The sequence below is a fragment of the Heliangelus exortis genome, chromosome 1 (genome assembly GCF_036169615.1).
Source record: "Heliangelus exortis chromosome 1, bHelExo1.hap1, whole genome shotgun sequence".
Lineage (NCBI taxonomy): Eukaryota > Metazoa > Chordata > Aves > Apodiformes > Trochilidae > Heliangelus > Heliangelus exortis.
The window spans coordinates 188,100,733-188,119,024 of NC_092422.1; the positions used below are offsets into that span (position 1 = coordinate 188,100,733).

General features: G+C 37.5%; 1 protein-coding gene across 1 annotated transcript in view; it reads right to left on the reverse strand.

The window, feature by feature from the left end:
- Positions 1-18,292, reverse strand: part of PCLO (piccolo presynaptic cytomatrix protein) — a 286,482-nt gene that overhangs the window by 256,550 nt on the left and 11,640 nt on the right. The window contains exon 3 of the mRNA XM_071734051.1: positions 9,877-11,277. Coding sequence (XP_071590152.1) covers positions 9,877-11,277 — 1,401 coding nt within the window. The remainder of the gene's footprint in view (positions 1-9,876; positions 11,278-18,292) is intronic.

Genomic DNA, 18,292 nt, shown 5'->3' on the forward strand with positions numbered 1-18,292 from the left:
GGAACTTTAATCCAGTTCTTACTGTAAAACAAAAGTGGAAAATTACTTTTAGGAAACACTAAAAATATTAGCCAGAGAGTAGAGCATGTTGGAATTTTACTGTTTTAGCCAAATTTCAGTGTAAAACAGACTTATGATAAAAAAAATACTTGGATATTTTAAAAAAAGTTACAACATATCAAGTATTTCAAATATTCCTTTTCCCCCAACCATAATTCAAAAGCAAGAAGAGAGCATCTGATGTTGCATATGTGCTCCAGTTGTTCTTTAAGTAACATTTGAGATTTCAATATTTTAGTGAAAATTCCAATTGAATTTCTTTGGGAAAATAATATTTATATAGAAATGTAAAAGTAGGTTTTGGGGAGGGCTGGGAAGGTAGGGAAAAGGAACAGGCATGTCTGACAGCTTTTCCAGATGATAAAGGACATGATGCTCTAAATGTACAAAGAGACAGTTACTAGCTTGTATCTTGAAGAGACTAATTACAAAAGACTTTGTCAGCATTCAGAAAGAAATATATATCTTTATGTTTTTGTCTTGCATAAGAGAAGATACAAAACTTAGGACCTACTACAAAAGTGACTTCAAAAAAATGCACATATTTTTATTCAGAACTACTAATGAGGATCAAAGTTCTGTAATCATCTTCAAATTCCTGTGTTTGCAAACATACTCATAATTGCATATAACTGTAAAACAAAATAAAAAATAAAATAAATACTATATACTCCTGTACAGGTAAGAAAAATCTCAAAAAAAATTTAAATTTTATAAATACAACTCCAAGTTTTAGTTCAATCAGGTAATTGCTAGTATACAGAAATTCCTGTAGCTGCGTTTATTAAATTAAAAAATTTAAGGACAAAATATCTTATGCTCCATTTCTAATCTGTGTACATGACAACTGGACAGCTTCCAATGTGAAGGCTGATTGCTAAGGAAAAAAAAAACCAAACCAAAAATAAAAAATCCACCACTAAAAGATCACTAACCTAGAAATACTAAAAACAGAAGATTACCATATGGTCTTTTAAGTCTTGTCCTTAGAAGCCTAGGTTTACCTCACTCTCTGAGTAATTTCATTAACCTCCAAATCACAGACGGAAAATTAACACACCTCAGCATTCTTCTCATTGAGTGTTATGGTTTGATAAAGAATAGTGGATATTAAGGTCTTTTTCTAGTGAGTGCTAAAATGTGTATTTCCCTCTCCCCCCTGCTGCAATTCAACAGCATTTTGTACACAATTAATTCAGTGAGAATAGTTTGCAGGCAGCGAATCCCCCTCTTCCATATCAGTTCATGACCTCTTGCTTCAAATACAGCTAGACAGCAGCTCAAACACTTCACTGGCATGAATCTAATCTCTTTTCTACAACTATTTAATGGCTTTAGTTTCTCTCAGCCCCCATCCTTACCTTAGTAATACTAAAGAAATCAATTTAGTATGTACATAAAATAAAATCTAAACCTAGGTTTGTTCTCATTCTGGTCCACTGAACCATATGCATTTCAGAAATATTAAAAATAATTACTAGCCACTCTCACTTTAAGTGACACATTCTTTATATTACTCATGGAGAAGTGCTATTGTAGAGCTCACAAAATAGGAAGCAGAAATGTGCCCCATTTCTTCTCTTTCTTTACATCTCTAAGGTATAATTATCTTCGTGCCAGTCACACTTCATGCAAGCAGCTAAAATTAATTGGAAAGTGCCTTTGATTACACATGTGCATTCCTATAAAGTTTTAAATTACCACACAGCAGTAGTAAATAAGGGATTTTTAGACAATGGGTTTGTGCAAAATGATGAACTTTACCAATGTATTACCATGTGTATGTGTATATGTACATAATGTATTACCAAGGCAAACGTTAGCCTTTTGGTCAGCAGAAGAGTGACATGAAGTTTTAAACATATGCAGTAATTAGAACTTACTAACAGCTGTAACAGCATGAACAGTTCCACTCTGCAAGAAATAACATGACAAAACTTATGCAAATGTTTATATTTACACTACACTGTCTTTTCAGAAAGTTATTAAATACCCGGATATCCATCGTATTAAACTATTACATTAACAAATGTCCAGTGAAAAATATTCTGTCTTCAGATATATAAAATCCTCAGAGATACTTTTTAAAAAATTGTATTTATAGTATTTGTTCCTATAAAGAATAATATTTGAAGCTCCCCCCCAATGAATTTATCATAAGACCAAAATCTTGTAAGTGTCCCTATAAACGAGTAAATGCTTTATGTTTTTATGATCACAGATGTTTTGACAGTGTCTGCACATATCACTAGTGTTATTAGATAGTAAGCAATGTCTTACCTAATCTTGGCTGGGCACCAAAAAAAAACCAAAACCCACAAACAAACAAAACAAATTGAGGCACTGCATGAGATTTTGCTTGTTTGTCTATGAAAATGTGGATGTGGGTCAAAATGTTTTAGACTTATTGAGTCTTATCTTCAAACTAAGTCTCACACCAGTATCTTAAGTTCATAAATTAAGCATTTTTGTTACCTAATAAAACGTGAAGAAAAATGTATTACTGTGTAATGTAAAAGAAAAAATAATATATCTTTATATCAATAAAATATCTTAAAATACTATGTTCAAAAGAAAATTTCAAACTTAGATGCAACTAATACAGCTTAGCTTTCAAACTTCTTTCTCATTTAATAATTATGGGACACCAACCAAATTTTTAATGAAATAATGGAGAAGAAAATCACCTGACTAAAGTCCAGGTCTGTAATTTTCCTGATTATCTATTTCAGATTTGTGACCCCAGCTTGACCCTCGCTAATACACTAGTCTATAAACCATCTTATTTCCTAATGGCCCAGGAAAAAAAGTAAACCACCCAAAAGAATCAACACTGAAGGCACTGTGTTAATTGTTCACCTGCACATTTTATGTTTCAAGGGTGCAAAGACATCTAGAGATGGAATAATTATATGTAGGTAAAGACATTGCATATGAATTCCAATTGGATGAGGAAAATAGCCAGGTAGAGAGGAACAGTGTGTATCAGCAGCAGGGCTGCTGAGGAGATCACCCTTTGGATTTCAGACCATCAATGGCCACTACCAGCATCTGCCCTTGCATAGCTTTGTGTCTATAACTCATTGCTTGTTTCAATGGTATTTATCCATCCCTGGAGTTCTTCATTATGAGAGGTAATCTGGTAATTTTTGATCTGGCCTGAATATAGAAAACAAACAGCAGGTAATTAATCACGCTAATAGTGCTTCCAAAGGTCACACTATTACTTTGAGCAATGATACCAGTAACTTTTACACTCTTCACATTTAATTCTAAAGGAAAAAAAAAATAAAAAATCAAACTCACCCTGATTTTATGGCCACAACTACTGCAAAGAAAAATCAAGAATGCAACCTTGAAACGAATGCCTTGATGAGATCCAGGAAGCCCTGCTTTCAAAAATGTCCCAAGATCATCACAGTCAGAAGTAACCCTCAAAACCTGACTGCCAAACAATGGAACTGTATTAGCATGTAACTTGATTTGGACCAAGCAGCCCTACTGAAATGCAAGACATCTGTTCAGAAAAAAAACTTGTAAGAAAGGAAGGATGTTTTTAATTTCCCCTCTACATTGACAAGATATTAAAACACAAACATCAAAGAACATCTATTAATTAGCTTATCTGAATGCAGTGGCTTACTCTTGGCTCCACTTCCTCTGTTACAAGTCAAAGACTGCAAACTCATGGAGCCTTGGAGGAGACTAGGATACAAGAAGTATGGCTCTAACGTCCCAGTAACTGAGTCCAAAGCTGAGGACAGGAGTCCTGAAGTCACGTCTGTTTGCAGATCAGTTTTGGTATAATATTACTGAAGAACAAATAAACTCGACAAACCACCATCACATTGTAAGGTGCCAGAAGGAGGCTTTAGTATTGCTATTATTAAGAAATGCTGATTTGTTTCTTGCCAAGCAATACTGTCTCTGGGTGAAGTTTTCCCAAAGACATGCCAAGATCAGATCCCAAAAGAGGTTTCTGCTAATGCCTGGACTCCAAAGGGATTTAAACAGAAGCCAGACGCTGTTCCAAAGGAACAGCTCAAGCCATGTGCAAGAACAGAATTTGAGGCCTCAGGAGAATCATGAGGTCAAAGCAGGGGTTTTTGGAAGAGGGTTTTAGCTTCGGCATCAGAGAAGGACAAAAGTTCCTAACACACAGAAATACTGTGGACAATTCAAGTCTCTGTAAATAAGCACTTAAATACATGTACAAGTATGAATACCAGAAGCTTCCTAGCCTTTTCAAGGAAGCATAAGCTCTTCAGCCTTATTTTAAAGGTGAATTCACACACTGACTTTTATGTGTATATATATATATATATACACACACATATATATATATTTATCCATTTTGACTAAATTATCCATTAAAGAGTCATTCCACATTAGCCCTTCCATTCCGTATATACTCAACATATGTTTCACAGGAAAAATGGAAGAGGTGACTCATTCTGCTATTAAAAACATTTCCATTTTAATGTTGTTTCGATTATGTATATTGAATTAGCTTAACAGGAGAAGTAGGATAGTTCATTTGGAGTTAAATTAATTTTACTCTGACACTCAGGAGATACAGTAGGGTTTTTATAATCTAACATGCACTCTGTTTTTCAATGCCAGATTTTATCTTTTAAAATAATAATTTCTAGAAGTTTTTGCATTTTCTCAATTATAAAGACTTATCATTTAATGGATAAAATTTCCATAAACTTTAGTGAATACGCTGTGTTAGCCTATTATTTTCTGTATTATGTGGCTATTGATATTACAAAGTAATAGCATTCACTTTCTTACAATCAAATTTTAAAAGGAGCTTTAAATATAAAGGGAGAGAGAAAAGGTAGAAAAGATGAATTATGCAACTGAAAGGAGTGGTATTTTTTGTATCTTAAATGCAAATTCTTCTTTACTGTGTTTCCCAAACACCATCTGTTTCCAAAAAAAACTCATCACCAAACCGAACAGCAGACACATGAACTTCTAAAAGGAGTTAAACCTGACAACTTGTAGAACAGTCTGAGCTTCCTCAAATAAAAGACATCTGCTAGTACAGAGTTGTTAACAAATTTAAAAAAGGCAATGGGTATCTCCTCAGGTGATGCAGTACACCATTTTAGGGAATTTCATTAAAATAATACATGGCTTATTACTTTACAATGTTCCTGCACACGTGCTTTAATAAATCCAAACCACATTTGGGCATTTAATAGAATGGTTCATTTCACTCAGGACAGATTTTGGGGTTTTTTTAATTATTTTCTTAAAAGCCTGAATAGTGAGGTCACACCTGCTGAGGGACTCACTCTATTTGCAATTAGATACCAGGGAAAGGTTGGCAATATAGAAACTACGAGAACTATTTACATCAAGGATCCACCTGTGCCAGAACCCTTTCTGCAGAATTTTACAAGGAGGTACAAAAAACTAAAATGTATATTCAGGTGTATGACAACATGACATGACATGACAAGAGAGCTCCCCTCATCTCCAAGAGGCTTACATCAGTTCCAAAATGTTATTTATTGTGACGTAGTTACTATTGGAAGAGCAATATACCTTTTTTAACCTGGTTATACTATTGAGTTATTTAGTCTGGTCTAATAAGTAACAGTGAGAAAATAAGTCATCAGAGAAGCATCTAAATCCTTTTGGTGGGTTATACATCTATTTTTAGAAAAGATCTATGTTTTAAGAATATGGATTGGACCAGAACAATCAAGGCCATTATTGACTCCTGCTTGTAGATAGATTCCTATTCTATAGATAGATCCACCCATGTCAAACAATTTCACACAAACAATATATTCCACAATAAATACTATAAGAAACATCAGTATGTGAAGTTGTTTCTATTATCTATTCTGATCACATTTCTAACAGTTTACACCTTTTCAAAGAAGAAATCCTGATAGATCTGTGATACACTGTCTTCTGTCTCCAGTCCTCCCTGTCTTCCCCCTTCATTCAAAACAATTCTCTTCTTTCTGTAGCCCCAATAATTTATTTAAAAGTGTTGGGAACCTTTTTGACTTCCAAGTACCTGATATTTTTACAGCAATCAGTAGACTAAAAATTGCTTCTCTTGTTCCCTTAGCAGTTCTATTAGATTAAATCCATTAGCACACTCACATTATACACACATTACATTTTAATATCTTTCTGTTTGTAGTGACAGTTCCCTTCCTCTCTTTCCATACCGATTCTACAAATTTGGTTATCTTAGTTTTCCTTAGCTTAGTTTTTAAATTTTTTTTTTCTTTTTGCCATTATATTGATTCATCACAGGGTCTGTATTCTTGGCCCTGCTGCCTCCACATACTTAATTATACTACAGTCAGCAACCATCTCCACTCCTGTTCAGGATTCTGAGCAGCTTCACTGAGTTTTAAATGCACAAAATGGTCGTTGCCACACACTTCATTTCTGGCGTCTGCAGTTGCTATCTTGTTACTAAAAATAGAGCTGCTCCCAACTACCTGAGCTGGAAAGCTAATTACAGAGCTGGTAAACAGAGCTTCTCCCTATTAAACAAACAGCAGAATGAGGAGTTTCCTTGTGCACTAGGGCCCACATGGTCTTGTGGGTCTTTGTCAAATGTCATCTATTTAATGATTTGTGGGTGTTTGCTTCACAGATAAATTACTATTTATGTAAATAACTGTTTGACTGCTGGATCAACAAACCAGGGAGAAAAAGAACAATCAGCCCTTTTAAGATAAGTATTCTAGCCTGTCCTGATTTGTGCCAGGATAAAGGTGATTTTCTGTCTTGCAATTTTGCTTTTAGCTAAGTTTCTTGTAAGTAGCTGGACTTGCTGAAATTAACAGCAAGTTTCTCAGTCCGTGTCTGCTTCTGGGACTGTAACACTTGATGTTTATAGTTACAGCTGGAGACTGGTGTGCAGAACCAAGGACACTGCTCAGCTCTGAGGAACATTTTGCCCTCCGGAAGGAGAAAAGGAGTAAAGGGGTCACACCTGCAACCCTTCCTTAGGGAGGAACAGACAAGATAAATGACCAAAATTGACCGGAGTATTCCATCCCATACATGTCATACTGAGTATAAATTTGAGGGACCACAAGGGTCAAACCTCTTCCTTCCTTCCCTTCCCTCCCTTCCCTGTCCCTGTTTGCTTTGGCATCCTGGGAGGATTCCATCCGTTCATCTGCCTGTGGTCCCGATCCGTGCCAGCCTGAATCTGTGTATTCCTGACTGGTGCTGACTCCAGGAGTCCAGCCTGGACTTTCCCAGGGCTGCCCTGCAGCCTCAGTGGTGACATGAGAATCATTGGGGGAAGATGGGGGAGGAACGTGTTACCAATTTTCCTATATATCTGTATACATTTAGTAATTTTTTCCTTTTTATCACTACTGTTTCATTAAAGCTGTGTAGTTTAGTTTCCAACCCATTTGTCTCTGTCCCTTATTCTCTCTTCTTTCTTTAACAGGGAGAGGAGGGGGATTAATAGAGAGCATCTGTCATTCGGTTTAATTGCTGGGCCAGCATTAAACCATGACATAGCCTAATTCTCATCTTGCATAAATCAGAATACTTTCTGAAGTAAACAGCACATTGTTGAATTAAACTAGGTAAAACTCTAGTTCTCCTATTTTCTGCAGAAGAGGGCTTATTAGGGCACTGACTCTTTGCAGCAGCTTCAAGACTTTTTTGAAAGTTATTTCTGTCACATTCATACAAGAACCTGTAACTGCCACTGTCAGTAAGCACCTTCTTCCCTTAAAAGTACTCTCAGCCACGTGTGAAGTACAGCAGCACGTTACTTTTAAGAGATGCACTGCTAAAAGATCTCAAGGTGTAAGTGCCCACAGAGTTTGGATATCGCTCTATATTTTTCTATGAAACACTGGTTCCCCTGCTCCATGGGACTGATTCTTACCAAAAGAAGAATCAACCCCAAAGCCAAACTGTAAAATACCCATTACTTTGTTCATCCAAAACACTTTCTGGGGCCAAGAGGGAATATAGCCTTCTGGAATTATGATTTTTTTACTTTGAATACAGAATACAGGAATACAAAAATTAAGTAGAAAACCATCAGAAAGATCAATTTTAAAAAGCACTTCTATTTCTCCTTCCTAACCCTCTAAAAACAGACAAGTAAATAAAACCTTGAAGACTAAACACATGAGAAAAGTTTAGTGGAAGAAAAGAGTGTGCTAGTGAGAATTAACTATTTGCTCATCATCATGTTTCTGTTATGTAACAGGTACCCATGACATACATATACCCTTTAGACAGTATTTGGGAGAGGAAAGGGTGATATACCTCTTCTGTCTCCAATCTTCATGTAAAATAAAGTCAGGCTGTCCTCAAGCAAACTAATTCCTGTTGTCAAGGAAAAGCAGTATGCCAATTTTTTGCAAAAATTTTTGGAGAAAATAAAATAAGATGGACAATCGTGGACTGGGATGGAAACGTAGTGGAAGGAAGAAGAAAATTCAAGAAGGAGCCGAAAAAAGAGGCAAAGAAAGGCATGAGGAAGTCAGACTACAGAAAATCAATAGCATTTCAATTCGGTATATTTCAAAGAGTGGAAACAGAAAGAATCCTCTGGCAGTAACAGTGATGGGAAAAAAGAAACAGAATACCAGCCTTCTTATTTTAAACAGAAGAAATACAGAGTTTAAATCTGCCCACCACAAAGCAGTCCCACACCATCACACATAAGTCAACCCTGAAGAAGTCAGTTCATGACCAGGACTCGTATAGTTGTCATTTTAGCATTCACCAGAACCAACACATCTTGCCTTTGTGGTATTTTTCGTATGCATACTAGAGTGTTTCTGGAGAAAGTCATTACATTATTCACATTTAGAACCAAAATAAGTGTATATATGTGCACGAGTGTGTGTATACACACACGTGTATGGGTGGCAAGGGGCTGGACAGTGATGAAGAAACGTGTGTTTGATGGAATTCAATGCATAAGCAACATTAAACGTCAGCTGAATCATGGCTTTCAAACACTGATCAGTCTTCCTGTGTTTTCAGACCTTTCTTTCTGACCTAAATGACCACAGACAATAAACAACATATTCGTAACTTAGATAAAATATGCTTATTATAGTGGGACAAATACCTCTGAAATCATAGTATATTCCAGAAAACAATCCACAAAAACATTCCTTTGAAGACAACATGGGCAATATTTTCCCTACAACTTGCTATTGCTCCAAAAATTACTTCTCACCTTAAGACAGAGGCACTCTCATACTCACACTCCTTAAAGAATGAACCTTCATGTGAATCTTGCATGATCCACACCAAAAAGCTACATATTTCACCAAAGAAGTATCACACATCAGCACATGCAAAGACTCCAGAGCCTGAATAAGATTAATGGAATAAACTTAAGGATATATTAAACAGGAGGGAAGAGGAATGACATTCCTTCATTCAATAATTGTATGAATTAGCTATATTCATCAGAGATACACATGTTAATGTACAATACTGAACCAAATGAAAAAAAACTTTATCATATGATGGACTGAAATTAGAGTAGTTTGTCATATTATAGTAGCACTGATTTTGAAAGAGTTCTTAACCATAACTATCTATCTGCCTATGCCTCAAAACCTAGCAACTAACCAAACCAGACCCCTTTAATCTGAAGAAAATTAACTGGAAGTACTTTCTGATTACTGACAAAATTTCATACAACAAATATTTAACTTAAAAAGCTCTCAGATGATGAAACATTTAAAAATTTTTTGACAATTCAATAGCTAAAAACCAGCTAAAGCACAGGGAGCCTGCAGGTAAGATCACAGGCAAAATAAAACTCCTTACCTCAGTTATGTGTGGCATTGGGTTAAATCCACAGAGATTGCACACAACTTTCTTGCACTCTGTACATGTATTAAAGTTTGGAGGGTCCTTAGAACCAATATTTAGTCCAGTTTTACAAAGGGGACAAGACACTTCAGGCTGGCTGGCTTTCTCTGGTTCTCCAGCAGGTTTCTTAGCTTCAGCAGCCTGAGGCTTACTGTCTTTAGCCAAAACAGGTTTCCTTTCCAAATCAGACCCCTTGGTTGTTAAAACACTCTCTGCTTTTGATGGCTCCGATTTTTCAGTTGTAAGAGGCTTGGCTTCTTTCTTTACAGGAACACCTTTTTGAAGAGGCTGAGCCTGACCAGACTCTTTGGGGGCAGCTGGAGAGGCTGGAGGCTGTGATGGAGGCTGAGGCTGCTTCGCTGCAGGGCCAGAAGCAGGGGGTGCTGATGTCTGAGGTCCTGGCTGACCTGCTGTTGAAATTAAATTCGAGGCCTGGCTGAAGATTGAAGCTCCAAATCCAAAGAGTTTCCCTGTAACTGTTTCTTGTGGTGTTGTAGGCTGAGGCTTAGGGGCATCTGTGATACCTCCCAGATTAAGGCTGAAACGCCTTGATTGCTCAGGAGTCTTCTGAGTGGGTTGGGGTTGAGGTGCCAGCTGTGCTGGTGCTGGCTTGGAACCTGCCCCTGCTTGTGGGCCCTTGGGAGCAGGTTTGGTCTCAGGCTTTGGAACCTGTTTTGCTTGTAACTTCTGAGGATCATCTTTTGTTTGTGTTGGCTCAACAGGCTTTTGAGTTTTAGCATCTGGTCTAGCCCCAGCCTGAGATGTAAGCTTGGGATCTGACTTCTGTCGAGACACTTGTGGAAGGGGTTTGGAATCTGTTTTATCTCCAGCTGGGTGTGTGTCCTGTGATGGCTTGGCAACCTCTGGCTTTGGGGATTCTTCCACTTTCTGTTGAGTTGGGGGAGGTTTGGAATCTGCTGAATCCTGTTTTGGCCCTGCTGCTGCAGAGGTAGGCACAGTGTCCATTGTAGGCTTCTGTATACTGGGTTGTTTTTGCTTATCTTCATCCTGCACTGGCTTCTCCTGTTCAGACTTTGGAGTAGGATCTATTTGCTGGGAGACCTCAGTAGGCACACCACTAGGTTGTTTTGATTTTACAGTGGGAGATCCAGGCAAGGATGGTGGCTTTTTCTGTGCAGGGGGTTTTTTTGAGTCTGCTGGCTGTGAAGGATCAGGTTTTGGAGAAGCATCTTTCTTTTGAACTGGCTGTGGCTGGGGAGATGGTTTAGGTGCTGAAGGTGGAATGGGTGTCTTCTGTTTGGGTGGAGGTGGCTGTGGCCCAGGACCATCACCTTGTGCTAGGTCACCACCTAATGCTCTTTGCATCTGGCAGTTTAAACAGAGCCATTCCTTAATCTGTAGAAAGAAAATAAAAGAAAATTTAAAGGTATTATAATATGATAAAGTTGATAAGCTCAGCATAACAATAGGCTATTCTATTGTATGGCTTGTTGCAATATTACAGACTTTGTAGAAAGGGAGACATATTGCTGTTTGAAAGGGAAACATATTACTGTTCTGCAGTTAACATGCCCAATGGATTTTTTCATGCTTCTTTATATTCCTGTGATTCAGGTGACCGCTGAGCCAAGGTCTCTAAAGGATTCACATTCCTTTCACACATAGCTGAATATTGGAGGATAAAAACAGCAAAAATGCAAAAAAATTTCTTTTGAGAAGACAAATACTGCTGAAATACTTTGACACATTAAGTCTGCTGACAGAAAGCAGTAATGAGAATTAATACACAGCAAACGCATAATTGTCTTTAAGCATACAGCTTAAAGGGACAAGTGTTGTCCCTAAAGGGTCTGTACTGGGACCCATACTGTTTAATATTTTTATCAATGATATAGACAGCAGGAAGGCCAATCACATCCTGGGCTGCATCAAAAGAAGTGTGGAGAGCAGATCAAGAAAGGTGATTCTGCTGCTCTGGGGCCCTCAACACAGGAAGGAGATGGACCTGATGGAGCAGGTCCACAAGAAAGCCAAAAATGATCAGGGGGCTGCAACACCTCTGCTATAGAGACAGGCTGAGGGAGCTGGGGTTGTTCAGCCTGGAGAAGCGAAGGCTCTGGGGAGACCTAATAGTGACCTTCAGTACATGAAGGGGACCTGCAGGAAGGCTGGAGATGGACTGTGTACAAAGGCTTGTAGGGATAGGACAAGGGGCAATGGTTTTGATTTAGAGTAGTGTGAGGTTCCAGTCAGGCTTTGACAATCGGCAACTGAAAGCACTACAGATACACATAACCTGCCCCCCCACCCCCTCCAAAAAAAAAGGCATACAATGCAAGGGGGAAGGGGAAAGAACTGTTGCCTGGAGCTCTGCACAGGACTGGCCTACCACCCTTGGCTGCAGAATCTTGCAGGTTGTGATACTCTTATCTTTATCCCCTGTGTGTAACAAGCAGGACGAATAATGTATTTGTCTCTGACAGTCTGAAGGCCTTGAGAAGAGATGTGAGGAGATGCCATAAAGCTTGAGGAGACAGCTTGAGAAGAGATAAGAGGGAAGTCATAAAGTTTGAGAAAAAATAGCTCCTTTACAGGCCCAGGCTGGATACTGTTAATTGAGAGACAATTAGGGAAAAACGCCTGTTAATTCTGCTGACTCAGCAGATGGCAAACTACAAGAGAGGTGACCACTCGACAGAACTTTCCAGGCCAAGTCAAGACAAGCAACAGTCGGCTAGCAGCTGTGGCACAGCAAGAAATGGATAGTGTAAAAGGAAAAAAGACGCTAACCCCTTGTCCTTCTCCCACGATGGAACCCCCCCTCCTCTGCTATGAGACCAGCAGCATGCCACTGGATCCTTGGGTGGTGAATTTCCTCTCCTTTCTCTCTCATTCTCTCTCACTCTCTCTCACAAGAGAATCCAACAAGAACCTCCAATCCAACAAGAATTTCTGGATGTATTCTTAAAGGTTTCCCAGAAACTTTAAGTTAATCAAAGACCAGACTGAAGCCACGTACTCTGAGCATCCACCTAAGCTGTCACAACTGTCCGGCTTTGGCAAAGTGTTTCAGATTTCTTCTATTAAGGAAGTGGCCTCCTCTCTACAGTGGAGAGATGTTGCCAGAAAAGGACGCAACCCAGAGTGTGAGCTCGAATCCGAAGCCCAGGACCGGAGCTATAGGCAGTTCAAGTCAGTAGCAGAGACCAACTATGACCAGCCTGGCACCGCGTCAGCTCTAGAGTGAGCTACCTGGTTGCACCCAGCCTCACCTTTTATTGGCCCCCCAGGTCTTGGGCATGCTCAGTGGGGCCAGCCCTAACCGGGCACAGGTGAGACTAGGCACCAGCCTGGCTTGTCACCCGGTGATTCCTGGCACCTGTGTCCTACAGAGAGATATAGGATCCTGTAAGGAGCTTTTTAATGGGCCTGAAGGAGGAATGTCTTTCCCAACTAACCAAAGAACTTTTACAGAGATTTGGACAATGCACTTTTCATGATGCATTGCTCCTGCTTCTTTTTGACACCTCCACTTGCAAAGCGCTGTACTCTAAGATGACCAGATGAAACTCTTAACAGTGTGAGGTACCTACCTGTGCTCAACCAACTTTCAGGAAACCATGTTACTATAACAGCTTTCAGGCCCCAAAAAAAGTAGCTGTAGGGTTGGATGGGGCTACAGAATAAGAATAGTTTCTCATGTTTAAGGTGTCTAGGATTCCAATTGCATTTATAAGCATTTAAGCTTGCCTTCTGCATTCAGATGATCCAGTCTCACCCTACCACCTAATCGGAATCTGAACAAAAGTTAATTCTTTACTACAGTTTTCAACACAAACTTATGCAGAAGAAAAAAAGCTTAACTCTCAACTGTTGTTTTTTCCTGTTCTTAAAAAAAAAATTATATACATATACACACATAAATCCACTCTCAATATTAAACTGAAGCCTTTAAAAAATCAATTTGCTACTCCTGCATCTGAAGTGCAAAATAGAAAATGTAGGAAGTTTTACTTCAGTGTCTTATTTTTAAATCTTTACTGGTTTAGACATAAAATTCCTCCCATGCATTTTAGTGGGAGGAATTAAGTGGCAAACCCCTCAAGTTACTATCACTTACACACATCATCTTCAAATACAAAACTGCACTAACTGTAGTTCTGTGACTGGAACTGCAGGAGTTCAAAATTAAGTGCACTACATGATGCAGTTTTGTATCAAACACTTGCCTGGTTGTTCTACTGCAATTACAGAGACTTAAATCTAATGGGAGCAGGCTTCTGTTAAATACAGATGCTCTTACATGTTATTATCGATGGTGTAAAACTTACTGCTGCTATAGATACCTAAAATAATGTCCATCTATCCTTAAAGGTCTTCGCAGACAGCAGTGTGTGACTTTCTAATTTTTTTCTACATATTCCTCAGATCTCTACATAGAATTAAAAGGGAAAAGTTTCCAGGGCAACACCTGAGCTTTTGCAGTTCCTGTCTATTGTAAAGGATATTCTTTAATGCTGAAGATGCTATTTTTATACTGACAGATAGGGGTGGGGCCTATGTCTTATTTATAGAAGATGTCCATGCCATTTCTTCATACTAAGACCCATACCATTAATTGTCATAACTAGGACAGTAAATTTGACAGATTTCGTGCAGCATTTTTGTTCAGATTTTAACTACTGAATACAGAAAGTAGAATCTTGCTTTCTGTGTCACTGATGTAGAAACTATATGCCCTTGTAACAAAAAAAATATTTTATGTATTCATCATCTGTATCTTTAAAAAGCTGCATAAAGACTACTAGTTGAAAGCACCAAATTAATATATTCACAGTATTTTAGTAGGATCATCAATGAAGAATCACATTAAAGAAAATTATAGCACCACATTCCATAGTTCACATTTCTTCATTAATTCATAAGCTAACAGTTAACATCAATAACAAGTACCAGCTACACTTCAGTTCTCCTTATCCCAAAGCCAACACAAATGAAGGCAATATGGAGCCTATTCCTTTCTGCAAGAGTTCAGATTTGTACTAACTAGGCAAACCCATAAAAAGCTGTCAGAGAGAGCACATCAATTGGTGTGCTTAATTTCTATTCCTGCGGATGATGTAGGAGTGGAAGAGAATCCAGATTCTAAGATTCCAGATGTACTGTGAGAAAGAAATTTTGACTTGCAGAACGAACATATTTCATATAAAAATTACTTGCACACAATATGAATGCAGTTCTAAGAAGCCATTTTAACAGCTCCTTTGAAAACAGAACCACAATTTAAGGGATTTGGTCTCATTCTCATTTAGACCAGTCATTTTGTACTATAAAAAAGAACTTTAAGATATGCATAAAATGTAAAATCCCTTTACAACACCACAAAAATATAAAGATTTACAGAGCCTTTACGTTGCCAGATATGTAAATGTACTGTGCTGACATTACTCAGTGCTGCCCCAAAGTTTTATTGACAAAAGCAGTTTCTAGTCTTAAAATAAATCAAGTTTATTTGGTTCTTGACAACTTGAGAGAGGAACGAGGAAAGCAGATTGTGCTTTTAGCAGACATTTCTTCCAAGATAATGAGAGAAACGTGAAAAATAAAGCACTAGAGCCCATGATTTTATACAGCTTTGTGCAGGGGTTTCAAATACTGTAAGAGACAATGAAGTAGATCAGAAAATCCTGTTATGAATAAAGAAGAAAAACTTCCATCACTGAACAACCTGAGTTAGTATGCCAACATACAACTGAGAAGGTTTTCAGAACAAGTCCAGCCATACTAGAGACAATTTTCCTTCTACACTATCCTTCCACGGATAAAAACTCAGCTATTTGAAGCAATTACAATGAAACAAACATTTAGCTATTGTACACAGTATGCATCTGATGCTCATTTGAGGTAAGTAGATTATTGCAACAAAATAAATATTTGCCTTTTATATCTGGTATTTGAAAGGAAGGTAGCTAGGGAGTTTATCAGGAAATGCTAACTTGAGATGCTCACAAAAATCATGCTAAGTTCTAGCATTTTCCCCTTGGTATCCATTCCACAAACTACAGCACTGGTTACAAGCACGGTAGCTTTGCACTAAACCAATGCTTGAGCAAACTTTACACAGCCATTGTTAAAAACTATTTTTAAATGTTATTTATTTTAAAACTACTAAAAACATTACTGGATTAATATTATCACACAATTATCACAATGTTAAAACACACTCCACTGCTGTGCCTTAATTACCAATCCAAAAAGCTACTGCTTGCATGTGAACTATAAGTGTTTAGGGAACTATTATTTTATAGCTTATATAAATAGAATCATAAAGCAAAACAGTAAAATAGCAAACACGTAATCTTCTGGCTTTCATTTTCTAAACACCAGTATTTCAGAGTATCGAAAAGTTTAGTTTTTTGACAAGCATGTGTTGAAGCTGTGTCATGTATAGGACAAAGAAACATAATTTTAAATATAGCTCAGTGCCCTGTGTCATGCATCACTACAACAAAAGCTGTTTGTTCTCATGAGCTGTATGTAGATTTAATACACCAGAAACACATGAAGCATTAACAAAAAATATATCTGCAAGTCAAGAGAGCAGCAAAGAAAGGGTTAAAAAACTTCATCTGTGCTCCACAGAGAACATCTGAGTGGATATCACTGAGATTTGAAAAGGGATTATGCTGTCTGGTCAGAGCAGGGCTGGGCCACGCTTCCTGCCCAGTGATTACCCAGCAAAAAACATCTCCACATCACATGGCCCAGCATAGTAGTAAATTACAGTTGCTGAGCAACAGCAATACTGGCACAGATGGCTCACTGCAGTTGACATCCTTAGCTATGCAGTTTAATTTATTATTTACTTGTGTTAAAAACTGGACAGGAGAGTTTTCTAGGCTAATGAGAGTAAACACTTCAACATGTTGTATGATACTGCCCAATTAAAATATTGAGAAACTATTTGCCATCCACAGGTGTTTGCTTCTTTCTATGTTATATCCCTTTCTTAAAAGAATAATTCAGAAGGCATCAATAATATTAATACATCTAATCCTAAATGTAAAGTAGAAACATAGGTGCATAGTCTTCCTCAAAAAGAAATAGTGGAGGAGTGTGTTTAGGAATATTCCATACAGAGAAACAACAATATGTACTTCCATAATCCTTCTGTTTGAGGATCTTTACAATTTTCCCAAATTTCTGTGAGTAAGTTCTAGCTAGAGACAGCACTAAAGAAACTATACTAACCTCATTTGATCACAAAAATAGTCTCCACTTCAATGTATATTGCAGTGTTAGTAGCAGTGAAACACCCCAAGCACTCTTTGGGCCAAAACCAAGTATTTCAGACAAAAATACTTAGAACTTTGACCATTTTTAAAGGACAACTAAATAAGGCTTGCTTGAATTTCCTCTGTGATCAGTTTGGACCTAGACAAAACTACATCCTCTTTACACAGAACAGGTCTGCCTGTTAACCTGGCACAGTTAAGAGTTCATACCTAAATTAATACTTGGAGAAGGTAAAAAGAAAATCTTTGTTGAGTTTTCACCCATTTCTCTACAGCTGATGATTATTACCACTCACGGTTAGATTCAAGTCCTTAATTTTTTTTTTCTATCTTATTTTGCATTACTTGTACCACCCTGAAAATCCACCCAAGTTTAAGTTTGCATAGGGCACAGCGTTTCAAAGCTATTTTTCCTTGTATTGAAAAGCTTAGACTTTTTAGCATTACCACAGTGTACACAGGTTTGGGTTTTTTGTTTATTTGTAATTTCCAGTCCATTTTGCATTCTGTTTCTTACGCACCACAGCAACTAGATTCTAAATCCCATGGAATATTTCAATTCAATCAATAGCTTCCTTTACTGCCACATAATAAACAGAGATTTAATATAATAATTTCTATTAATTTGTTGTAAGTATAAATAAAACTCATCTGGATTCCCCCTCAAAAAATTAGTCATCTTCCTTATATGAGCAGTATTTTAAATTATTGTATATTACTTTACTGTAGAAGTTAATAATAGTAACTGAAGAAAATCAATGCATTTCTAATTGTTTAAATTCTTAAGTCACCAAAAATACTTCACTACAAGTATTTGCTACTGTTTAGGATACTTGGAGATGCAGGACACCAATAAAAACAAATGTAATTATGGAAAACCATTACAAGGATTTGAACCAAATCATGATACTCTTCATCACCAAAGGCTATGATATGATTGTACATAAAAATGAAAGCAGAAATGAGGAGGAAAAATTCAATGCTGGAGCAACTAGAACAGCTGATACAGAAAATTCCTGGCTGTATCAAAAGAAGAAAAAAGTAGGCAACACAAAAAGATTTCCGACAACAACAAAATACAGGAAAATATTTTCAGATTAGGTTTAAAAAATTCT